The sequence below is a fragment of the Bubalus bubalis genome, chromosome 17 (assembly GCF_019923935.1).
Source record: "Bubalus bubalis isolate 160015118507 breed Murrah chromosome 17, NDDB_SH_1, whole genome shotgun sequence".
Classification (NCBI taxonomy): domain Eukaryota; kingdom Metazoa; phylum Chordata; class Mammalia; order Artiodactyla; family Bovidae; genus Bubalus; species Bubalus bubalis.
The window spans coordinates 35,719,324-35,746,771 of NC_059173.1; the positions used below are offsets into that span (position 1 = coordinate 35,719,324).

The window sequence follows — 27,448 nt, forward strand, 5'->3', positions numbered from 1 at the left end:
ATATATTAAGTAATCAGAAAATATTACAAATTGTTACTGATTTTCTTTGACTTAAAATGCAATGATAAATTTAACTTTACACAGTTTAATGGAATTGAGACCCACTTTTGAGAAAACAGACAATACACTAACAGGGTATGAAAACTGACTCATATCTGAATTTTTGAAAGTCTTCCTTGCTTATAAACAAATTAAAATATATTTTACTATAGTAAGATTATCTTGATCTTTCAACACATCTGAAATCCACATAGGACATTGAAAATACATTTAGGAGATATAATTACCAATATTTCTTAACATATTAAATTGAAAAAAAATAATTAGACAACATTTGTAGTGGTAAACAATAGAATATATTTTTCTAGTTTTAAGCAGGACAAAGATTTAATAAAGATATTAGGAAGGTCATAGAATAACCAAGATATCAGCACATCAGCTTAGGGAATGAGAGGGCAGGAAAGATGCACAGGCCACATACTGAAAGTGGCCACCTGGAGAACACAGTGAAGTTGAATGCTGAGCAACTCCTGACCTTTTGTTACTCATGTCCTTGAAAGTGGGATCCTGCTGCCACAGTGCTCACTAGGAAGGATGGGTGGGGAGGGTAGATTCTGTGAAGCACCTGCATTTGCCTGTTCTTTCTTATAAAAAGAAATCTTGTTCAGCATTCTCTTTATTATAATCTGATTCACATATCTGCCCCCTCAAGAAGGCAGATTAAGTAAGAATTTTGGTTTCCACTTTGGGGCTGACAAAAATCAAAACATTTCCAAAATATTTAAAGGGGTTCAGTAACCAAAAATCACAACAGATGTCCATCAGAGACAGTACTAAAAATATGTATATTTATATGGTGAAGTCTTTATATTAGTGGATTTTAATTAAGCAGAAACAAATATAAAGACTATCACAAATGATAGTTTATAACTATTTAATATCATATTTTGGTTTTATTAGTAAATGCATTTAAATGAATTTTGATAATTTGGAAGATGATGTCATAGCACCCTATGAAAATTCCAGGAGCATATCAGGTAGTTGAATAAATATCCCTTTTTTCAAAGGCATCTTTGGATATTCCTCAGAGCTTTACTTGAAAAGCTGGTAGTTTTGTGTACACTATAGATTATGAATGTTTGTTCAACTTAATTAAATATAGCTTGATATGAAATTGAAACTTTGTAAATACTGGAATTTTTAAGTTCTCAATATTTTTATACTGTGTGAAATATGCCCAAAATAATTTCATCTAATAAATGCAATTTATTGATGCCAGAATCATCTTATATTTACATTATTTGAGAGCTCTAACTTACCTGTAATCATTTTTTCTCTGGAAATTTCTAGATTCTATAACAGTCAAGAATAAGAAAGTAAGCAAAGTAATTTATAAGGTCCCTGCACAAGAATGTGTCTACTTTTGCATGTTGTCCACATATTATAACTCCATGAATATCACTCATAGCATACTTCCCCTTATTCTTTTTTTTTAATTTAAATTTATTTATTTTAATTAGAGGCTAATTACTTTACAATATTGTATTGGTTTTGCCATACATCAACATGAATCCGCCACGGGTGTACATGTGTTCCCAATCCTGAACCCCTCTCCCACCTCACACCCCATACCATCCCTCTGGGTCATCCCAGTGCACCAGCCCCAAGCTTCCTGTATCCTGCATTGAACCTGGACTGGCGATTCATTTCTTATATGATATTATACATGTTTCAATGCCATTCTCCCAAATCATCCCCCCCCCCCATAGAGTCCAAAAGACTGTTCTATACATCTTTGTCTCTTTTGCTGTCTCGTATACAGGGTTATTGCTACCATCTTTCTAAATTCCATATATATGCATTAGTATACTGTATTGGTGTTTTTGTTTCTGGTTTACTTCACTCTGTATAATAGGCTCCAGTTTCATCCACCTCATTAGAACTGATTTAAATGCATTCTTTTTAATGGCTGAGTAATACTCCATTGTGTATATGTACCACTGCTTTCTTATCCATTCATCTGCTGATGGACATCTAGGTTGTTTCCATGTCCTTATTCTTGAAACAATTCAAATGATCTTATTTTGAGGTATCCAAACTGAAGTACATTGAATATATTAGCTTCTTTAAAGTAACTCTAGTAAGCTTGATAGTAAGGATGAAGATAGAAAATACAACAAAAAATGCAGAGAGTGGTTTAAGATTGTGGCATAGAACTTACCTCATTCCACCTACATACCAATTCTACAACTATAGATTGATCAACTCCCTCAGAGAAAGAGCTGTGATCTAGCTAACAGCTTCTCTGCAAGAAGGGACCACATTGATATGGTAGAAGAGGCAGAGACTCAGACTCTCAATACACTTCATACCCAGTGCAGCAAGACCCTAGCAGGAGGAAGTCCACAATTACAGACTTCATTCTGAGGAGCTAGGAGTTCCAGTCCCACCTCAAGCAACCCTAACCTGAGAACTTGCACTGGAAATATGAATCTCCAAAAGTCAGGCTTTGAAAATCAGTGGGGCTTGCATTCAGGATACCCAAAAGCCTGTGAGGAATGGAGAGTCTGCTTTCAAAGGGCTTATGTGTAGACTCATTGACACCAAGACCCACTGCAAAAGCACCAATTTGAAAAATATCTAGACCCCAAGTGAAGGAGATTTACTAGCTAATTTTAGGAGTCATTTGAGGCTTTCTCTGGGAATAGAAGCACTGATGGGAGCCATTTTTGCTCTTCTACCCCACCTTGGAAGAGCCAGCACCGGGGAGCACCAGCTTCTGTGACCCCTCTACCTTGCTAGTGCTAGCTGGCTTACCCTATCCACATACTCTCCCAAAGCCTCACTGAAAGCAGTGATCTCACCTCTCCCATGAGCCTCATGTGGCCCTGCTGCAGGCAGTAGGCTGCTCCAGCTCTGCTCCTCCCTGATTTCATAGTCCTGTTGAAGTTGATGACTTTGCTCCATCCACAAACCCTCTTATGAACCTGCTGAAGCTGGCAAGCTCACCCCAATTCTGTGGCCCCACATAAGTTGGCAAGCATACATTCATACCATACAGGGGACACTCCTTGATCACTGGGCTTCAGTGGCCAAGGGGGTCTGTATTTCTTGACCCTATAGGTTTGAAATAATTGGAAAGAAAGTTCTTGGTAAGCTACCACTCCCAGGATACAACACAGACACCCTCAAACTTTTTGTGACAAAGGCTTCTTTATTTGTCCTGGATGATCAGCCTGAACATCAGCTTCAGATTTACAATATGCCTAGAGGCTGCAAAGAGTTCTCAGCAAATGTAGGTTGGGGATGCCATCTTCATGCCCTCTTTTGGCCTTGATACAGCTCACTGGTACTTCTCAGAAAGGACATTATACACTCATCTGGAACCCTGGTTTTTGCAACTGTATCCAAGGATACATTTTCAAATCACCTGATCTGAGGCTAGCAAGGGTAATGAAGGCAGTTCACAAGAATGTATATATTTGCATTTTTAAAAGCTCCTGCTTGTGGATCTGGCTTCCAATTAGCCTAAACCTTGGTGTTTACAAATGTCTCTTTATCAGTAACACTGACAAGGTTTGGTATGGTCTCAACAACTGGAAGCTAGCAAGAATACAATGGACTGCTTAGGCAATCAGGAAGATTCTAGAATCAAGCAGTACTAAGGCAAGATTGAAAAATGACAATGCCTACACAAGGCTATACCTTTAAGACTATGAGAGATAGATGTTTCACCTAATACATGGAAAGAAACTCAGAGAACATAGAGAAATGAGAAAAACATAAAGAAACATAGAAACATAGAGAAACAAGAAAATAAGGAAATAAAGAAAAATGTTACAAACAGAAGAATAAGGTAAAACCATAAGGGGGAAAAAAAAACTTAAAAATATAGATTTAATTTACCTGATAAAGAGTTAAAGCAATTGTCTCTGAACATGCATAACAGTGGGTGAACACAGTGAGAAGTTCAACAGAGACATAAAAAAATGTAGGGAAGTATAAAAAAGAAGTCACAGAGCTGAAGAATATAAGAACTGAACTAAAAATACACTAGAAAAGTTCAGAAGCAGTCTTGATGAAGCAAAGAATTATCAGCGACCTAAAAACCAGAACAGTGGAACTCACCCAAAGAGAGCAGCTAAAAAAAAAATAATAATAATACTAATAATAACTAAAAAAATAAAAATAGCTTAAGAGTTCTATGGATTAGAGGATATCATTCAGATTAGATGGGTCCCAGAAGAATACATTTCAAGAAATAGTGGCTGAAATCTTCTTTAACCTGGAGAAGAAAACACATTCAGATCCGGGCAGCACAAAAAAATTCTAAAAGAAATGAACTCAAAAAGATCCACACCAAGCACATTGTAATTGAAATGTTAAAAGATAAAGAAAGGAGAGAATTTTAAAAGTAGAAAAAAAAAAAAAAAAGCAAAAGGAACAAACAAAAAGAAACAAAAAACTACCTTTTACATACAAGTAAATTCCAAAGTAAATCCCCTTAAACCTATCAGCTAGCTTCTTAACAGAAACTTTGCAGGCCAGAAGGAAGTAGAATGATTTATTCAAAGTGCTGAAGGTACAAAAAAACAAACAAAAATATCTAACCAAGAATACTCTATTTAGCAAAGTTAGGTTATGAGATTCATTTCTGGTCTAAAGTTACACACAGACTGAAAGTGAAAGAATAGAAAAAAACATCCTGTGCAAATGAAAACAAAAGGAAAGCTGGTATAGCTATACTTATATCAAACAAAACAGACTTTAAAACAAAAACTATAAAAGACAAAGAAAGATAATGTATTATGATAAAGGGGTCAAGTTGATAGGAATGACATAAATATATAATCCAACTTGTAAATATAGCCACTCAACAAATAAGCACCTACATATATAAAGCAAATATTAAAAGACCTAAAGGGAGAAATTGACAGCACCAAAATAATAGTAGGGAGCTTTAATACCTCATTAACATCAATGGGCAAACTATCCAGACAAATCAATTTTAAAAATTGGACTTAAAAATATAGCAGTTGACCTTTATATATATATATGAAACAATCAATTCAAAATCAGCAGAATACATATTTTTAAGTGCACGTGGAATTTCCTCTAGGTTAGATCACATATTAAGCCAGAAAAAAAGGCCTCAATAAATTGAAATAGACTGAAATCAATTTGGCATTTTTTTTTCTGACCACAATACTATAAAACTAGAAATCAATTACAAGAAGAAAGCTAAAAAAGTTAGCAATGTAACATTAAACAACATAATACTGAGAGAAATCAAAGAGAAATCAAGAGTTCCCAGAAACAAATTAAAGTAGAAAAACAGTGCTCCAAAATTTATGAAATGTAGGAAAATCAGTTCTAAGAGAGAAATTCATAGTAATTTAGGCCTCCCTCAAGAAATAAGAACAATTGGAAATCAACAATCCATTCTTAAAAGTAAAGGAATTGAGAAAAACACGAAAAACAAATCCAAAGTTATTAGAAAGAAAGAAATAATAAATACCAGAGCAGAAATAAATAACATAGACACTACAAATAAAACAATAGAAATTAAACTAAAGACTGTGTTTTTTTGCAGGGGGGGTGGGGCAGATAAAATCCACATTTTCACCTAAGGAAAAATAAAGAAAAAACATCTCAAATAAATAAAATAAGAAATGAAAAAAAAATCACAATTCATATAGAAATGCAAAAGATCCTGAATAGCCAGAGTAGACTTGAGAAAGAAGAATGGAGCTGGAGGAATCAACTTTCCTTACTCCAGGTTATATTACAAAGCTACAGTCATCAAGACTGTATAATACTGGCACAAAAACAGAAATATTGACCAATGGAACAAGACAGAAAGCTCAGAAATAAACCCATGCACCTGTGGGTACCTTAATTTTGACAAAGGAGGCAAGAATATACAGTAGGGCAAAAACAACCTCTTCAGTAAGTGGTGCTGGGAAAACTGGACAGCTACATGTAAAAGGATGAAATTAGAGCACTTCCTAACACCATACACACAGGTACTCTAAAAATGGATTAAAGACCTAAATGTAAGACCAGAAACTATAAAACTCTTAGAGGAAAACTTAGGGAGAAAACATGATCAAAGTAAGATCCTCTATGACCCACCTCCTAAAGTAATGGAAATAAAGACAAAAATAAACAAGTAGGATCTGCTTAAACTTAAAAACTTTTACACAGCAAAGGAAACTATTAGCAAGGTGAAAAGACAACCCTCAGAATGGGAGAAAATGATAGTAAATGAAACAGTTTGACAAAGGATTAATTTCCAAGATATACAGTTTAAACAATTCAATACCAGGAAAAAAAAAAAAAAAACCTAATCAAAAAGTGGGAAAAAGACATAAACATATATTTCTCCAAGGAAGACATACAGATGACTAATAAACACATGAAAAGATGCTCAATATCACTCATTATTAGAGAAATGCAAATCAAAACTGCAATGAGGCATCACCTCACACCAGTCAGAATGGTCATCAGCAAAACATCTACAAACAATAAATGCTGGAGAGGGTGTGGAGAAAAGGGAACCCACTTACACTGTTTGTGGGAATGAAAATTGATACAGCCACTATAGAAAATAGAATGAAGTTGCCTTAAAAAACTAGGAATAAAACCACCATATGAACCAGCAATCCCATTCCTAGGCATATAACCCTGAGGAAGCCAAAACTGAAAAAGACATTTGTACCCCAATATTAATTGCAGCTCTATCTATGATAGCTAGAATATGTAAGCAACCTAAATGTCCATTGACAGATGAATGGATAAATAAGTAGTGGTATGCATATACAATGGAATATTACTCAGCCATAAAAAGGAACACACTTGAATCAGTTTTAATGAGGTAGAAGAACATAGAGCCTATTATACTGAAGTATATCAGCCTATAGACTGAAGTATATCAGAAAGAGAAAGATAAATATTGTATACTAAGGCATATATACAGAATCTATAAAGATGGTACCAAAGAATTTATTTGTAGGGCACAATGGAAAACAGACATAGAGAACAGACTTACAGACATGGGGAAAGCAAGGAGAGGGTGAGATGTATGGAGTAACATGGAAACTTACATTCATTTTAGTTCAGTTACTCAGTCATGTGTCACTCTTGGCAATCCAATGGACTGCTGCACCCCAGGCTTTCCTGTACATCGCCAACTCCTGGAACTTGCTCAAACTCATGTCCATCGTGTCAGTGATGCCATCCAACCATCTCATTCTCTGCTGCCCCCTTTTCCTTCTACCTTCAACCTTTCCCAGCATCAAGGGTATTTTCCAATGAGTCAGTTTTTCGCATCAGGTGGCCAAAGTATTGGAGTTTCAGCTTCAGCATCAGTCCTCCCAGTGAATATTCAGGACTGATTTCATTTAGAATTGACTGGTTTGATCTTCTTGTAGTCCAAGGAACTCAAAAGTTTTCTCCAATATCACAGTTCAAAAGCATCAGTTCTTCAGCGCTCATTGTTCTTTATAGTCCAACTCTCACATCCATACATGACTACTGGAAAAAACATACCTTTAACTAGATGGACCTTTGTTGGCAAAGTTATGTCTCTGCTATTTAATATGCTGTCTAGGTTGGTCACAGCTTTTCTTCCAAGGAGAAAGCATCTTTTAATTTCATGGCTGCAGTCACCATCTGCAGTGATTTTGAAGCCCAAGAAAATAGTCTGTCACTGTTTCCATTGTTTCCCCATCTATTTGCCATGAAGTGATGGGACTGGATGCCAAGAAATTAGTTTTGTGAATGTTGAGTTTTAAGCCAGCTTTTCACTCTCCTCTTTCACTTTCATCAAGAGTCTTTAAGTTCCTCTTAACTTTCTACCATAAGGGTGGTGTCTTCTGGGTATCTGAGGTTATTGATATTTCTCCCAGCAATCTTGATTCCAGCTTGTGCTTCATCCAGCTAGGCATTTCATGTGATGTACTCTGTATAAAAGTTAAATAAGCAGGGTGACAGTATACAGCCTTGACATATTCCTTTCCAAATTCGGAACCAGTCTGTCGTCACATGTCTGTTACTAACTGTTGTTTCTCGACCTGCATACAGATTTCTCAAGAGGCAGTTAAGGTGGCCTGGTATTCACATCTCTGGAAGAATTTTCCACAGTTTGTTGTGATCCACACAGTCAAAGGCTTTGGCATAGTCAATAAAGCAGAAGTAGATGTGTTTTTATTTGAATTCTCTTGCTTTTTCTATGACCGAATGGATGTTGGCAATTTGATATCTGGTTCCTCTGCCTTTTCTAAATCCAACCTGAACATCTGGAAGTTCACAGTTCACATACTGTTGAAGCCTGGCTTGCAGAATTGTGAGCATTACTTTGCTAGTATGAGATGAGTGCACATTTGTGGTAGTTTGAACATTTTTTGGCATTTCCCTTCTTTGGGATTGTAATGAAACCTGACCTTTTCCAGTCCTGTGGCCACGCTGAGTTTTCCAAATTTGCTGGCAAATTGAGTGCAGCACTTTCACAGCATCACCTTTCAGGATTTGAAATAGCTCAACTGGAATTCTGTCACCTCCTCTAGCTTTGTTTGTAGTGAACTTCGTATGGCCCATTTAACTTCACTTTCCAGGATGCCTGGCTGTAGGTGAATGATCACACCATTGTGGTTATCTGGGTCATTAAGATCTTTTTTTTATAGTTCTTCTGTTTATTCTTGCCACCTCTTCTTAATGTCTTTTGCTTCTGTTAGGTCCATACAATTTCTGTCCTTTATTGTGCCCATCTTTGCATGAAATATTCCCTTGGTATGACTAATTTTCTTGAAGAGATCTCCAGTCTTTCCCATTCTATTGTTTTCCTCTATTTCTTTGCATTGATCACTGGGGAATGCTTTCTTATCTCTCCTTGCTGTTCTCTGGAACTCTGCATTCAAATGGCTATACTTTTCCTTTTCTCCTTTGCCTTTCACTTCTCTTTTTTTCTCAGCTATTTGTAAGACCTCCTCAGACAACCGTTTTGCCTTTTTGCATTTCTCTTTCTTGGGTATGGTCTGGATCACTGTGTCCTGTACAATGTTAGGAACCTCCATCCATAGTTCTTCAGGCACTGTATCAGTCCTAATCCCTTGAATCTGTTTGTCACTTCCTCTGTATAATCATAAGGTCTTTGATCTAGGTCATATCTGAATTACCATATGTAAAATAGATTGCCAACTGGAATTTGCTGTATGTTGCAGCAAACTCAGACAGGGGCTCTGTATCAATCTAGCATGGTGGGAAGGGGAGTGAGACAGGAGGAGTTTCGAGAGGGAGAAGATATATGTATACCTATGGCTGATTCATGTTGAGGTTTGATAGAAAAGAACAAAATTATGTATTATCCTTCAATTAATAAATAAATCAATTTAAAAATGAAGAGATTGCTACAACTGATACGAGAGAAACGCATAGGATCATAAAATACTACTATATATAATTGTCCGACTCTGTGTGACCCCATAGATGGCAGCCCACCAGGCTCCCCTGTCCCTGGGATTCTCCAGGCAAGAACACTGGAGTGGGTTGCAATTTCCTTCTCCAATGAATGAAAGTGAAAAGTGAAAGTGAAGTCGCTCAGTTGTATCAGACTCTTAGCCACCCCATGGACCGCAGCCTACCAGGCTCCTCCGTCCATGGGATTTTCCAGGCAAGAGTACTGGAGTGGGGTGCCATTGCCTTCTCCAACTATATATAATTATACACTAACAAATTGACAACCTAAAAGAAATGAATAAATTCTTTGAAAAAAATAGAACAAATTATTATAAAATTTCTTTGGAATCATAAAGACCTTGAATAGTGTAATCACTCTTTTTTTTTAAATTTAATTTAATTTTATTTTTTAACTTTACAATATTGTATTGGTTTTGCCATATGTCAAAATGAATAGCAAAACAAAGCTGGAGGCGTCATGCTTCTTGATTACAAACAATACTACAGACCTATAGTAATAAAAAGAATATGGTCTTCCATGGAAATGGATACATATATCAATGGAAAAGAATAAAGAACCCAGAAATAAACTCACAGATAATAACATTAATAATAAAGGAGCCAAGAATATGCAATGGGGAAGAACAGTCCCTTAAATAAATTGTGTTGGGAAGATTGGACAGCCATACGCAAAAGATTGAAATTGGACCACTGTCTTACACCATACATAAAAGTAAATACAAAATGGATTAAAGACTTGTATGTGATACCTGAAACCATAAAATCTTCTAGAAGGAAACATAAGTGCTAAGCTCCTTGTGTTTGAGCAAACTCCTGGAGATAGTGAAGGAAAGGGATGCCTGGCATGCTGCAGTCCATGGGGTCAAAGACACAACTGAGTGACTGAACAACAACAGCAAAGCTCCTTGATCTCACACTTCTTGTGGACTTTGGGGCTCTTAGCCAAAAAAACAATGGCAACCAAAGCAAAAACAAGCAAGTAGAGGGCATTAAATAAAATGCTTCTGGACAGCAAAGGATAAAAAAAAAAAAAAAAAAAACCTACTGAATGGGAGAAAATATTTGCAAACCACATGCTTGGTAAGGAGTTACTATCCAAAACATATCAATACCTCAAATACCTCAATAGCAAAACAGCCAACAATCCAATCAAAAACCTAGGTAGAGAATCCAAATAGATATTTTTCCTAAGAAGAAATTCAGATTGACAACAGCCACGTAAAAATATGTTCAACATCACTATCAGAGAAATGCAAATCAAAACCACAGTAAGATATCAACTCACACCTGTTAGAATGACAGTTACCAAAACTACAAGTGCCAGAGAGGATGTGGAGAAAAGGGAAACCTTGTACACTGTTGGTAGAAATGTCAGTTGGTACAGCCACTATGGAAAACAGTATGGAGATTACTAATAAAATTAAAAATAAAACTACCATATAATCCAGGTATTCCACTTCTGTGTACTTAGCCTAAGAAAATGAACACACTAATTCAAAAAGATATATGTGTTTCTATGTTTAATACAGCATTATTTACAACAATTAAGATATGGAAGCAAATTACTGCCTATCCATGAATGAATGGATAATGATGTGATGCATATATATTTGTGTGTGTTTGTGCTCAGTTGCTCAGTTCTGTTCAACTATTTGTGACTTGATGGACTGTAGCCCTACAAGCTCCTCTCTCCATGGGATCTTTTAGGCCAGAATACTTGAGTGAGTTGCCGTTTCCTCCACTAGGCAATCGTCCTGACCCAGGGATTGAATGCATATCTCCTGTGTCTCCTGCATTGCAGGCAGATTCTTTACCTGCTGAGTGCTTCCCTCCAATGGCTTAGCAGTTTAAAAATACACCTGAGAAGCAGGGGACACGAGTTCAATCCCTGAGTCAGTACAATACACTGGAGGAGGGTGTGGCAACCGACTCCAATATTCTTGCCAGAAAATACCATGGTCAGAGGAGCCTGGTGGGCTGTGGACCATGGGGTCACAAAGAGTTGGATGCAACTGAGAAGAGCTCTTTTTCTCTCTCTCTTCCTCTCACACACACACATGTATATGTACACACACACACACACACACAGCAAATACTACTCAGCCAAATAAAAAGAAGGAAATGTCATTTTCTATAGCAGACCAAAGGGTATTATACTAAATGAAATAAATCAGACAATTTCACTTATATATGGAGTATAAAAAACAAAGCAAACATACAGCACAGAACTTGTATATACAGAGGACAGATGGGCAGTTATCAGATTGGAAAGGATAAAAGAGTTGGGGAAATGAGTGAAGGGGGTCAATTGTATGATGATGGATGGTAACTAGACTTATTATGGTAATTGCTTTATAATGTGCTCAAAGATTGATTGCTTTATGGTTTATGTCTGAAACAAATAAAATATTATATACCATTTTACCTCAGTTAAAAAAAAAAAAAGCAAACACAATAACCCATAACACAAACCTGAGATGACAATGGAGTACTACTCAGCCATTAAAAAGAACACATTTGAATCAGTTCTAATAGGTGGATGAAACTGGAGCCTATTATACAGAGTGAAGTAAGCCAGAAAGAAAAACAACAATACAGTATACTAACACATATATATGGAATTTAGAAAGATGGTAACAATAACCCTGTGTACGAGACAGCAAAAGAGACACTGATGTATAGAACAGTCTTATGGACTCGGTGAGAGAGGGAGAGGGTGGGAAGATTTGGGAGAATGGCATTGAAACATGTATAATATCATGTATGAAACGAGTTGCCAGTCCAGGTTCGATGCACGATACTGGATGCTTGGGGCTGGTGCACTGGGACGACCCAAAGGGATGGTGTTGGGAGGGAGGAGGGAGGAGGGAGGGTTGGGGAGCACATGTATACCTGTGGCAGATTCGTTTAGATGTTTGGCAAAACTAATACAGTGTTTGAGGTTTAAAAATAAAATAAAATTAAAAAAAATTTTGAATGGTCCTGAGATTATGGCACAAAATGTCTTAGCATCTTGGCGAATTAAACATTATTCTCCATATAACCTGAGGAAATTTCCCAGATATAAGCAAAGTTAGAAAAATTTTATCAAAATAAAAAATTATAAAATTAGAGTCATTTCTCTTTTGAAACTTTCAAAGACATTAAACAAGAATATTAGTAAAATGTAACAAATATGAGTGAATATTTTGCACCTATGATTTAGGGATTCTTTATGAAGTAGCAAAGCATAAGTGGATAGGTGATGGCTCTCTTAAGCGAGAGTAAAAAAATAACTAAAATTTATACACAAATACATCACTAAGGAAAAGGATTGGCTCAACTCATTTCTGCAGACATCCCATAACATACAATTTTCACTTCTTTCCATCATCTAAGATGATGGTCAATTCTTCATGCTCATTTTCAACAGACAACATAGAAGGAAGAAATTAATTTCCTGTGGTGGTTTTGGTTTTGTCTCACAACTGGGGCTGTACCCTATTGAATTTAGATTCTGAATCTCTAGGTATAAACAGTGATGAAATATATTCCTTCATTCCAGGAAATAAGCCATTTATTTATTTTATTAATATGTGTTGTTCTAATACATTGTGAAGTATTTGAAGCTAAAACTGCCTTTACCCACTTAACACTTCGTAAGCTACATGCTGCTGCAACTCTAATAGCTAGTATATAAAGACTGAAAGAAAAGTGAAAGTGAAGTCGCTCAGTCATGTCCGACTCCTTGCGACCCCATGGACTGTAGCTCGCCAGGCTCCTTCATCCATGGGATTTTCCAGGCAAGAGTACTGGAGTAGGTTGCCATTTGATTAGTTGTTGGTAATTACAGAAATTCTTAGACCCAGAACTTTATGATTTAAGTTGAGGCAATTTCACCAACACAGTGGTATATAATGTGCTTACCATGCTTAAACAAGTGATTTGGATAATTTTAAATATTCCATAACTGCCTTCCAGACAGTAGAATGGATATGGCAGTGTAATAATTCTATTCAATTGTAATATCTGATTTCATTAAGCTCCTCAGACTTCACAAGGTCTAGACTATATCACACGGGATACACAAATTATACACAACCTCTGTTGATGTACTCACATTGATGTCTTCCAAATCTAAGTTGTTCAGAATAATATTGTTCCTCTTCCAAATGATGGGGGGTCTCAGTGTTCCCTGAATGGCGCAGCTCAGAACGGTACTCTGCCCCACCGTTGCTGCTGTGACGCTTAGTTTCTGATCTTCAGGCAGACTCAACTGGATAACCTCTGAAAGGATAAAGTGTCAGGAATGTTGAGGAGCATGTAGTTTTGTAAAGTTAATTAGTGTAAAGTTTCTGAATACAACTAATTAAAGCTTTTAAATTGTATAAAATGGAGAAAAGCTTGTGATGAAATGAGAAAAAGAGTAAATTGTTTCCAATAAAAGGTCAGAATGACATTTCAGTTTCATTGATTGACAGGCATCCTCATGAGGCACAGAACTATTAAACATGAAATGAATATCAGGAGTAGAGTTATAATAAGCCTGGCAGATTGCACCCAGAAGAGAGATAAATTATTTAACTGCCAAATCGACATGTAGTGTGTCACCGGCATTGAAATTAAAATGATGTTGTTTATTCACTGATAGATTTATATTGTGGGTGAGGTGAGATCATTGCTGGCTGGCTTCAGAGAACACTAGCATAGCTGAATGGGTAAAATGCATCATTATGCTGGGAAACATAAATTGACTCTAAAGGAGTAAGATTTATTTGGGAAGTTGAAGGAGGGAAAACTGAAGTTCACCAACCAAACAACAATTTCCTAAAATTCTGTCAGCTGCCTCTATCACACAGTGTGAGTACAGTAAAGCCATTTCCTTATTCATAAAATTTACATATATTATAAATAACCATAAAACACATTTCTAATTATAATGCTATAGCAGGAAATATCATTTGAATTTGGATCTGATTTCCTGTCCTGATTCCAGACAATCTTTACCAATGTTGGGAATGAACTGTGTCATTCCCAGCATCACCTATTACCAGGAGAAATGCCTGGGATAATCCCGCCTGTCTTTATCCATATGACAATTGCCCTTTAGTTTTCCAATGACATTCACCAGCACACTATCGTTCCTATGCTATGATGGAGTCATGTATTTTGATTTTGCTCAGTCTCTTTCAGGAAAGAAAGAGCAAAATCACTATTCTCACTGAAATGTCTGTGGAAGTGGAGAGACTATAATTGTCTTTTTTTCCTTTGTTGCTGTTGATGATATTTTTTATGATGGGGGAGTTGACTGTCAAAAGTGGTGGCTTTTAGTTTGCAATCAATATTATCAGGTACAATCAGTGCTGTCTCCTCCTTTCCTTTTCACCACTTGAACTTTTTCTCTCTCTCTGAATCCTGTCCACCTCTTAAGGAGGAAGGTAAATGCTAATCAAATGACTTTTATAGAAAGAGCCTGCCTGCCAATGCAGGAGACACAAGAAGATGTGGGTTTTATCTTTGGGTCAGGAAGGTTCCCTGGAGGAGGAAATGGCAACCCATTCCAGTACTCTTGCCTGGAGAATCCCATGGACAGAGAAGCCTAGAGGGCTACAGTCCATGGGGTCACAAAAAGTCAGACAGGACAGAAGCAACTTAGCACACAGAGCACATTCAACAAACAGTTCTTTGAATGTTTGGTACTATTAAAAATTGTAACATCAAAAATAGCACATATCTTTGTCTCAGAAGGCCAGTATTTAACATATTGTCCCCTACATGCACTTGTTAAGTGCTGTTATATAAGATCTTGTCTTTAAACCTAAAAGTCATAGTTATTTAAGCCCTCATTATTTTGTGTTGTCAAAGAATGGGATAGGCAATATTTTGAAATTGAAAAACCCTATCAGAAGAGACTCAATCAAATTTATTCTTTTGTTCATTACATCACTGAATGAAATGAAAGCAATGAGGAACAAGTGTCTTGGCCAGTCATTTGTATTGACAATTTAATGTTCCTTAATGACATTTATCCATATTCACATTTTATTTCAATGTTTACTGAGTAATAAGACAACAGGGAATATGTTCAATATCTTTTCTCTAATATTCACTCTGTTGTACTTCTCTATAGATATGTAATTATATAAAATCTCTAAAACAAAATATAGTTCACTAATTAGACACATGACATTTTTGATATTTGCAGATAGGGTATCTTTATGTCTTTTTATTTATATTCCAAACTTAAAGGGAAGACAGAAAACTATAAAAGTAATAACATAATGTAGGGTACCACATAAGAATTATTAATAATTTTCGTTAGCATTCCTGACTTTCAGTTTCTGGCTCCTCATAAAATCATGTACAAGATAATGAGACATCTGATTCTGAAAACAGCATGTTAACATAGGCTATTCTGACATTTAATAATAGAGTTGGTACTGAGTCACCTTGAAATACCTTCACTAAAGTTTTGCATTTGGTATTAGGTCTTAGGCCATTCAAATAGTTGTGCTTTTTGTAGTTATATATTACAATGCTAATTAGATAACATGAATATTTTAAAATAAATGCTGAGATTTGGCATAACATTATGTAGGACATCCTTTTAAAATGTAATTTTTTGAGAGCTTGCCTAATTAGAATTAAGAATTACTATTCACCCAGGGAATATTAACATGCACAGCAAAAACTTTTATGTTAATTTGGAGATTATGTTTTTAAATGATTTTTAAAATTATTTCAGTAATATGTGCTATTAACTTATATGTATATTAAAAAATCTTTAGACCTTTTTTCCTACAGGTTTCATGCTACACATTTCACCTTTTCCTTAATAATTATATACAGCTACATGCACAAATATAATTATGTTTACAAGTTATTCTTCAAAATCAAGTAGTGCTTTCCTTAAGAAATTTAGCTGCAAGATTTATTTTATTTACAAAATTAACATGCTCATCATCATCTTTCTCTTAGTTATTACCAGACTAAGATTTAGTCTCAAAAAATCACAAATGTTAAATATTGTTATTCTTGTATTCTAAGGTCTTTCAACATGCTTTCATGGTAAGTAAAAGGTTTATAAAATATGTCACATTCATATGTTTCATAGAGAAATAATGCTTATACCTAGAAATACATTCACAACCTGAAACAATAGTTATGAAACTAATTATGTGAGTCAGTTTAAAGAGGTGAGATTGATTGTATCTGAGTGTTTGTGTGTATGTTAGTGATCATAGTTGTTAGTTTAGAAATAAGAATTTCAAAGAAAAAATGTTGAAAATTTAATTCTATATCAGTTACAATTAATATACAACTTTGTAGATATACATCAATGATAACATTTTTTTTTTGCATTCTGTCCACAAATATCTTATGCTAGTTATGTACAGGCAAGCAACTGCTATGTGCAGTGAAGCATCTTTCATTTTAGTACTCTATCTCTTTAGCTCCAATGATGCACATTTGAAGGTCTTGTTTAAAATCAGGCATCACATGACAACAAGTCATTTAATGTCCTGACCAAAGGTAAAAGCACATAGGTTAGATATAACAGAAATTACTGAGCTTTTTGAATCATGTCAGTACTTTTTTTTGACCTATGAGTTTGGCCTCTTATTGGAAGCTGTCTGAATAATTCAAAGATGAAACCAGAGTCTAGTTGTGGTGTTTCCTTTGATCGCGTATTATGAAGACTATTGATGGCCATTTCCAGATCAGCTTCTTTTGTTTTCTTACTTGGAAAGGCTGAGAGGCAATAAAATAGTTTTTCTATGGATGTCTTTTTATACTTTCACAATTTGACTTAGAGGAGTATAAAGTGTTTGTTTTCAAAGGAATGAAAAATTGAATTCTCCTCTAGCAGAACCTGAAGTTGGACAGACAGGAGTAGTTGAATACAACTTTAACCACTTTATTCCAATAGCAACTAGTTGATAGGAATAGCAATAAGAACTATGGTAAAAATATATGTAAATTTCAAGTAGTACAGAAACGGAAGAAAATATTTTGAATATTTGTGAAACACCAGTTTATAAAAGAAAATCATTTTAGTAACTGAAAATCGATTCTGTATATCATAATTTATCATAAACAGAATTCTATTCTTCTTAACACACATCTTTTCAAGTTCCTAAGTATATACTTATGTTGAATATCTTAACTGATTTAAATATTAGTCTCATAATTTGTTGAGCTGATCATGCTTATAATTTCTACTGTAGGAATGATACCTAGAAGATATTTTATCAGTGATATTTTCAAATAACATGTATTTTCCCTTCTCTTTTCCACTAACAGGAATTATTAATTAAAAGCAGATAATAATGTAAAAAAACACAATAAAAGACATTTATGAAATAAAGAAGAAATTAATTAATTATTTTCATAGTAAGAAAACCATAGTCAATGACAAGCTCTTTAACTGGGAAATTATTGTGGCCTTGTCTATTAAGAAATAAGTGATTTCTGAATAAATGTTAAGTCTGATCTAAGTTAGACATGCCAATATATACATTAACTTATTATGAAAAAATGTTGTTTATGCTAATTGATTATCTATAAGCTATTATATACTTATATCACAATTTGTATTATAAAAACAAAACAAAATGAATTTAAGAAAAGAATTAGAAACTTCTTCAATAGCAATGTATTAGACAATTTGGACAAACTTTTCCACTAAAGAAATAAAACAGCAACAAACAAATAAATAACCCCGAATTAGCACACATAATACATTTTAAAGACTATATGAAAGAGATAATTTTTTTTCTCATTCTTAACTAGGAAAGAAATAAGACATTGAGAAATTTCCCAGCCTATGTCCTGAATGGTGTCATATTGCTTTGGGAATTTTTCTACCATAAGAAGATGACAGAGCAGCCTAAATGCCCTATGTGGTTTTCTCATAGCTAGAGGCATGGAACAGATGGGATAGGTAACATCTCCCTCTGTGACAGGAGTTTAAAGTGTCTCACTCTACTAGCGAATGTGTGAATTGCAGGCTACTTTTGTCTAGGTGTTTCATAAAACAGTCTTCCTCTCCATATTAAGATAACATCATTCTAGTTTATCTAACTATTGTTACAAAAATTTTAAATAAAATATCCAGTAAACAATGAAGGATCATATGGCACACACAAAAAAAGACTACAGCATTATGAGAATAATTATGAAAATGAACAGCAAGATCAAACTAGTCAATCCTAAAGGAAATGAATCCTAACTATTCATTGGAAGGACTGATGCTGAAGCTGAAACTCCAGTACTTTGGCCACCTGATGTGAAGATCTGACTCATTGGAAAAGACCCTGATGTTGGGAAAGATTGAGGGCAAGAGGAGAAGGGAATAACAGAGGATGAGATGGTTGGATGGCATCACTGACTCAATGGACATGAGTAAGAGCAAACTCTGGGAGATAGTGAAGAACAGGGAAGCCTGGCATGCTGCAGTTAGTGGGGTCACAAAGAGTCAGACATGACTTAGTAACTGAACAACAAGTTATGAGAATAAGGATAAATAAAATAAGAACAGTAACAAACACATCAAGTTTGTAAAATTTAGGTTTATGAAAGCAAAATCAGCTTAGAAATTCTAAAAAATAACTTAAATATGTAATCTACAAACATTATAAGTTGATTAAAGAGCCAAATATAAATTATATAAGTAGAAAATATTGCACTGGTCACAAAGGAATTGAATTCCAGAGAACTGAATTCCTTTTTTCTGAGAGAATTTTGTAAAGACCAAAATAAATGGAAATCTAAAGGTTCAAAGTCTTGTGAATATGGTGGATGAATCAGAACTTCCAGGGGAGCTGTAACAGTTTTTGCCTGGTCAACAAAGAAATATGCGGTCTTGCATTATCCTGATGGAAGATTATGTTTTCTGTTGACTATATTTTTTATCAAGTGCTGCTTTTAGTTGGTCTAACTGAGAAAAGTACTTGTTGGAACTAATCACTTGGTTTTTCAGAAGGAGATTATAATAGAGGACTCCGTTTCAATCCCACCATATACACAGCATTGGTTTATTCTAGTGAAGCTGGCCTTTGGTGTGGTTGTTGGTGGTTAATTTTGCTTGCCCCATGATCACTTCCATTCCACATTATGGTACAGTATCCACTTTTCATCGCCCATTACAATTTGTTTAAAAGACAGGATGTTTTCATTACATTTAAGTAGAGAATCACCTGCAGAAATATGGACAAGAAGGCTGTTTTGCTGAACATATTTGGAAACTAAACACCAAAATGATAAACATAACCAAGCTGGTACATATTATTTTCAGCACTTGAAGTGGATAGTTTGAGTATGTTGGCTATTTCCCACATGGTATACTGTTTGTTCTCAATTAATGTATTTATCTGATCACTATAAACTTCCTCTGACCTACCCAACCATGGAGCATCCTCCAGCGATAAATCTCCAGCATGAAACTTCTCAAACCACTTTTGACATATCCGATCAGTCACAGCACCTTCTCATATGCCACATAATTTTCCTTTTAGCATTTCAATTGCATTTTTACCTTTCTTGAAATAATAAAGCATAATATGCTGACAATGTTGGATTTATTTCTTTTATCTTCAATATTAAAATGGCTACACAAAAATTTACCAGTTTTGATAAACTTTAATGTACAGTTACAGACTTTATTTTTTTGGGCTCCAGAATCACTGCAGATGGTGACTGCAGCCATGAAATTAAAAGACGCTTGTTCCTTGGGAGAAAAATTATGACCAAACTAGACATCATATTGAAAAGCAGAGACATTACTTTGCAGTAAATGTCCATCTAGTCAAAGCTATGGTTTTTCTAGTAGTCATGTATGGATGTGAGAGTTGGATTATAAAGAAAGCTGAGCACCGAAGAAATGATGCTTTTGAACTGTGGTGTTGGAGAAGACTCTTGAGAGTCCCTTGGACCTCAAGGAGATCCAGCCAGTCAATTCTATAGGAAATCAGTCTTGAATATTCATTTAAAGGACTGATACTGAAGCCGAAACTCCAATACATTGTCCACCTGATGTGAAGAACTGACTCATTAGAAAAGACCCTGATAATGGGAAATATTGAAGGCGGCAGGAGAGGGGATGACAGAAGATTAGATGTTTGGGTGGCATCACTGACTCAATGGATGTGAGTTTGAGTAAATTCCAGGAGTTGGCAATGGACAGGGAGGCCTGGCGTGCTACAGTCCATGGGGTCGCAAAGAGTCAGACACATCTGAGTGACTGAGCTAAACTGAATATACATTGATATGATAATTGTCACAATACAATCAAACAAAATTGCTTTGAATGAAGTTAAAAAGAACAAAGTGCTACTAGAGCCAGCTTATGGAAAAACAAAATGAAGTTTTTGGCCAACCCCATAAAAAAAAAAACCCTGAAATTAAGACTTAAATTGATGTCATTAAGAACAGATTATACCTGTAATAAAAAAAATATGTCATAAACTGAGAAAGAGCCTAAAAGAAACATTACAGAATTAAAAGCAGAAAATCAAAATTTGAGATATACGCAAAACAGGTTTATGTGAAACCCAGAAGGAAGAAACAAAGGTAATTGGGTAAAAGCTGTATTTGAAGAAATAGTAGCTAAGAGATTTCTCTAAATATCGAGAATCTAATCTGTAGGTTTTCGATTATCAAATGTCAAGCAAAGCAAATGTAACACTAGAATAATCCACACATAGACAGTAGTGAAATTGAAGAAAATAAAAGACAAATCTAAAAATTAAGTAGGTGAAAAAATACAGATTGACTTTGCAGTAAGGAGAGTTAGGTAACTGATACCATGAGTGCAAATAGGAATAAGAAGCTACTAGGATTATATTTTATAAGTGATGAAACAAAGTAAAATCAATCTTAGAATTTAATACACACACATACAAATTAAAATAAATATGCTTTCAAAAAATAGTAAGAAAATACATGTCTAATAACTTGTCTTAAGGTTAATTCTGAAGGCATTTCTTCAGGCAAAGGAAAATGATTTTAGATGGAAACTTAAAGATACAAAGAGGAAAAGAGAGAAAAGAAGGTGCTTAAATATGTATTCAATTTTAAAACTTTGATACTTCAAAAGTGCATGATAATATAATTATACACATTTATAATAAAAATAAATATATTTATAATAATATATGATGGAAATAAAATATTATCTTCAAAATTTTATGGAAGAGAATTATTCTTAAACAAGTAACAAAAAGTTACCTTTACAGAAATGATTTTTATGTTTGATACATTATTATTTAGATCATTTGCTCTTCAAAAGATACTATTCAGTTCAGTTCAGTTCAGTTCAGTTCAGTTCATTTCAGTTATGTCTGACTCTTTGGGACCTCATGGACTGCAGCATTCCAGGCCTCACTGTCCATTACCAACTCCTGGAGTTGACTCAAACTCATGTCCATTGAGTCGGTGATGCCATCTGACAATCTCATCCTCTGTCATCCCCTTCTACTTCTGCCTTCAATCTTTCCCAGCATCAGGGTCTTTTCTAATGAGTCAGTTCTTTGCATCAGGTGGCCAAGAATTGGAGTTTCAGCTTCAGTCCTTCCAATGACTATTCAGGACTGATTTCCTTTAAAAGGATGGACTGGTGGGATCTCCTTGCTGTCCAAGGGACTCTCAAGAGTATTCCCCAACACCATAGTTCAAAAGCATCAATTCTTTGGCGCTCAGCTTTCTTTATAGTCCAACACTCACATCCATACATGACTACTGGAAAAACCATAGCCTTGACTAGACTGACCTTTGTTGGCAAAGTAATGTCTCTGCTTTTTAATATGCTTTCTAGTTTGGTCATAGATTTTCTTCCATGGAGCTCCTCTGTCTATGAGATTTTCCAGGCAATAGTACTGGAGTGGACTGCCATTTCCTTTTCCAGGGGATCTTCCCGACACATGGATCGAACCCGGGTCTCCCGCATTGTAGACAGACACTTTACCTTCTGAGCCACCAGGGAAGTCCTCCAAGGAGCAAGTGTCTTTTAATTTCCTGACTCCAGTCACCATCTGCAGTGAGTTTGGAGCCCAGGAAAATAAAGTCTGTCACTTTTTTCACTGTTTCCCCAATTATTTGCCATGCAATGATGAGAGCAGATGCCATGATCTTAGTTTTCTGAATGTTGAGCTTTAAACCAATTTTTTCACTCTCCTCTTTCACTTTCATCAAGAGGCTTTAGTTCTTCTTCTCTTTCTGCCATAAGAGTGGTGTCATCTGCATATCTGAGGTTATTGATATTTCTCCTGGCAATCTTGATTCTAGCTTGTGCTTCATCCAGCCCAGCCTTTCTCATGATGTACTCTGTATATAAGTTAAATAAGCAGGGTGACCATATACAGCCTTAACATACTCCTTTCCCTATTTGGAACCAGTCTGTTGTTCCATGTCCAGTTCTAACTGTTGCTTCCTGACCCTCACACAGATTTCTAAAGACACTATTAATGGACCAAAAATGCAAGCCACAAAGCAGGAAAAGATACTTTCCATCTACAAAGCCAGCAAAGTTATTATACATAGAATTAATAAACTCTGAAAATTGATAAGAAAAAGCTCCAAAAAACTACCAACAAGAGACTCAAAGAAATGCTTTATGAATGAGTTAATCCATGGCTAAGAAAAGTCTGAAAAAGTGTTCAAAATATACAAATAATCAGTGAGATACAAATTTAAGCCAAATCTTTCAGATTGGTATGGATCACTAAGTCTAATGTCAAGAAGAATTTGAAGAAACATGAATTGTTACATAACTTGAAGAATAATTTCACATAAAACTTTCTTTCTGCATTGGTAAATGAAGCTCAGCTAGAGAAACTTTCCCTGCCAGCTCATGTTTCCAAGGACTCAGCTATCTATATGCCTTGTGGAAGCCTATAGTATGACACAGATGGCAGAATATTCAAGTGTTATAAAGACAATGCAGAGGAAGCAATAGATATGTACTCAAGGTATCTTTAATATACTGAACAGAGGAAAAAAGTAGAGAGGTCTAAATGTGGAAAAATGAATCTGATAAGGAAGAGGAAAAAGAAATCCCAAGTTTATCCTCAGGAAAAGAAACCACTAGTGAAGAAACTTCTGAGAATTTAAGTGAGAATAGAATTATTTCTTCCACAAGTTCTGAAAGAAACAAGAAGGACTTATAATCACAAACATAAATATAAGTATTTTGTAGTTAAAGCCAAAGGTCATTTTTCTCTGTGCCATTGGTGGGATTTAAAAGCTATGGGGAAATATTTTTAAAAAGACTTTTCCATAAAAGATTTTTGTATAAAACAATGAAGCAAACAGGTTCGTGTTCAAAAGTAGAATTTCATTCTTATTCACTTTATAACTAGTAATAAGGAAAATATATTATTATAGACAGGACTGTATTTTGATAATACTTCAAGCAGTTTTACATGTTCACAATAGGCAGTCTCATTTTCCTTTTTATTTATTCATGATTTTGACATTCCTTTTGTGGTTTTACAAATATAATACAATTACCATTCAACTTTTCTGTTCCATTTTATTTAATTTCTTTCTTTCAAATAAATTATATACAGTTGAATTTTAAACTGAAGAATAAGACCATCCATTCAATGATATTTATGACACTAATGGCTGGAAAAATAATTCTTTATGAAGAATAGTTTTTGATTGGAACCTGATGTAACAAAAATTGTATCCAACAGAGAATTTGGTTAGACACCAAAAGTAGTCAAGTTAATTTCAAGTTTATGGTTTGGAAAAATTGAAGTGTATACAACTGGACAATTTTATCATGATAAGTATATAGTCTGGGATAATAGAGTACTGATATTTCAAGGTATATCTACCAAGTTTAGTGTTTCCCAACAAGAGAGTCATTTCTTGTAAGACTAGAATAAAAGGAAATAATTGTCAACAAGGCTTCCCTGATAGCTTAGTTGGTAAAAAATCTTCCTGCAATGCAGGAGACCTGGGTTCAATTCCTAGGTCAGGAAGATCTGCTGAAGAAGGGATAGACTATGCACTCCTGTATTCTTGGGTTTCCCTTGTGGCTCAGCTGGAAAGGCTACCCACTCCAGTATTCTGGCCCAGAGAATTCCATGGACTGCATAGCCCATGTAGTTGTAAAGAGGTGGACACGACTGAGCGACTTTCACTCACTCTTTACCTAACATTTGCCAAGACATTGTTCTAAGTAGTTGATTTATTTAATCTTCATATCTATGAATAGATATTTAGTGATCCTAACATTTTTTTCTAATTATGGTACCCTCAGGTAAGTGAAAGTGAAGTTGCTCAGTCTTGTCCGACTCTTTGCGACACCATGGACTGTAGCCTACCAGGTTCCTCCGTCCATGGGCTTTTCCGGGCAAGAACACTGAAGTGGGTTGCCATTTCTTTCTCCAGGAGATCTTCCCAACCCAGGGATTGAACTCAGGTCTTCCACATTGTAGGCAGACGCTTTACCATCTGAGCTACCAGGCAAGTCAGGAAGAATTAAATAATTGAAGTTTCACCAGACATCTTATGATCAGACAGGAACTTTCCCAAATGCAATAAGGACACAAAAAGAGGAGTTTAGGTTCATGAACACAATTGGTAGAAGAAAGAAAACACCCTATCTTTGGATATTCTGTAAAGCCGTTGTCTTAAAAAGATACATGCCGACAAAGGAGCCTTCATAGCACAGGGAATGAAGGCATGAACTATATTACCAGCAAGATTCAGATCTGAGACGTGGCTTGATGGTTTACCTGGTTTGATTTCAAATGCACACTGTTGAGAAGATTCTTCACAAGTGATTTAAATCACTCTCTCTTTTTTTTTTCATTTTTATGAAAAGATGGTATCTAACCCTTAGAAATATTGTGAAGATAAGATATGATGTTTTAAAATACTTATGACTACACCTGCAGAAGGCAATGGCACCCCACTCCAGTACTCTTGCCTGGAAAATCCCATGGAGAGAGGAGCCTGGTAGGCTGCAGTTCATGGGGTCATGAAGAGTCAGACATGACTGAGCGACTTCACTTTCACTTTTCACTTTCATGCATTGGAGAAGGAAATGGCAACCCACTCCATTGTTCTTGCCTGGAGAATCCCAGGGATGGGGGAGCGTGGTGGGCTGCTGTCTATGGGGTCGTACTGAGTCAGACATGACTGAAGCGACTTAGCAGCAGCAGCAGCATGACTACACCTGGCCTTTAGTAAATTCTCCATAAGCTGCAGATGTTATTACTAGTGAATTGCTATTGAAGTGCTCTTATGTTAAGATAGGCACCATTTCACCCAGTTTATAGATATACATTATGATTACTTTGAGAAAGGTATTGCTTATATAAAATCACATGGGTTTAGTTTTCATAGATATTATTCAAGCATAAGAGAAAAAAATATGTCTCATGACCCATCAGGCTTTACATTCACCTACAAAGTAAGTGCCCTTGAGGTTGAACTTAAATATATGTATGTTAAAAAAAAAAAAAAAAAAGGCTATGACTTTGGAAAGCAGTATGAAGGTTCCTTAAAAAAAAAACAAAAAATGCAGTTGTCATATGACTGCAATCCCACCCTTGGGCATATATCTGGAGAAAAAAATATGGTCAAAAGGATACATGTATCCCAATGTTTGTTGCAGCATTGTTTATGATAGCCAAGACAAGGAAACAGACTAAACCCCCACTGACATATGAATAGAAAAAAAGATGTTGTACATACATATAATGGACTGCTCAGCCATTAAAAAGAATGAAATGATGCCATTTGCAGCACATGGATGGACCTAGAGATAGTCATACTCAGTGAAATCAGACAGAGAAAGACAAATATCATATGATATCACTTACATGTGAAATCTAAAAAAGTTGATACAAATGAACTTATTTGCAAAACATAGACTCACAGGCTTACAGAATGAATTTATTGTTACCAAGAGTTTGAGATTTACATGTTGTCTCGCAGATCCTGCTCACAGCGCCAATTGTCTTGCTGTTCACCCTGTCCACACTGTTCACTGAGTCCAGGGTAGGCAAGGTGCAAGCTAAGAGATTGTAAAGAGACTCTGGGAGCCATAGTAACCGCGGACATGTTTATTTTCCCCTGGCTGATGCAACAGCTGTAGCAGCAGCCATAGCATAACCTAACACAACACAATCTTTCCCCTAGCTGACAGAGAAGCCATAACAGTATTCTCTCTTGGTTGATGAAGCAGCCGTAGCAGTTGACATGCTACAATCTCTCCTCATGGCTGACCCAAAGGACACAGCCATGATGAAGCAGTAATGCTGCCACTTTTTAGGTGGAGCTTTTATTTCCCTATAGCACAAAGTAGCTTGTGACCAAGCAAGTACTGCTTGGTGTGCATGCACAGTGCTATAAGTGATCTCAGCTGTTACACAATCATTTACAAAAAGTGGGGCAAGAGAGCCTGATAATGCCATCTTGGCTAATATGCTCTTTCCCCACACATGTACACATTGTTATATTTAAAATGGATTGCCAACAAAGACCTACAATATGGCACATGGAACTCTGCTCAATGTTATATAACAACCTAAATGGGAAAATTGGAGAAGACAATGGCAACCCACTCCAGTACTCTTGCTTGGAAAATCCCATGGATGGAGGAGCCTGGTAGACTGCAGTTCATGGGGTCGTAAAGAGTCGGACACAACTGAGCGACTTCACTTTCACTTTTCACTTTCATGCATTGGAGAAGGAAATGGCAACCCACTCCAGTGTTCTTGCCTGGAGAATCCCAGGGATGGGGGAGCGTGGTGGGCTGCCGTCTATGGGGTCACACAGAATCGGACATGACTGAAGCGACTTAGCAGCAGCAGCAGCAGCAAATGGGAAAATAATTTAAAAAATAATACACACATGTACACAGCTTCCCAGGTGGTGGTGGTGGTGGTGGTGCTGCTGCTGCTAAGTTGCTTCAGTTGTGTCCAACTCTGCGAGATCCCGTAGACAGCAGACCACAGGGCTCCCCGTCCCTGGG

General features: G+C 35.8%; 1 protein-coding gene across 1 annotated transcript in view; it reads right to left on the bottom strand.

Annotated features, from left to right (window-relative positions):
* Positions 1–27,448, bottom strand: part of FSTL5 (follistatin like 5) — an 880,400-nt gene that overhangs the window by 292,709 nt on the left and 560,243 nt on the right. The window contains exon 6 of the mRNA XM_045163154.1: positions 13,577–13,743. Within this exon, the coding sequence (XP_045019089.1) occupies positions 13,577–13,743 (167 nt within the window). The remainder of the gene's footprint in view (positions 1–13,576; positions 13,744–27,448) is intronic.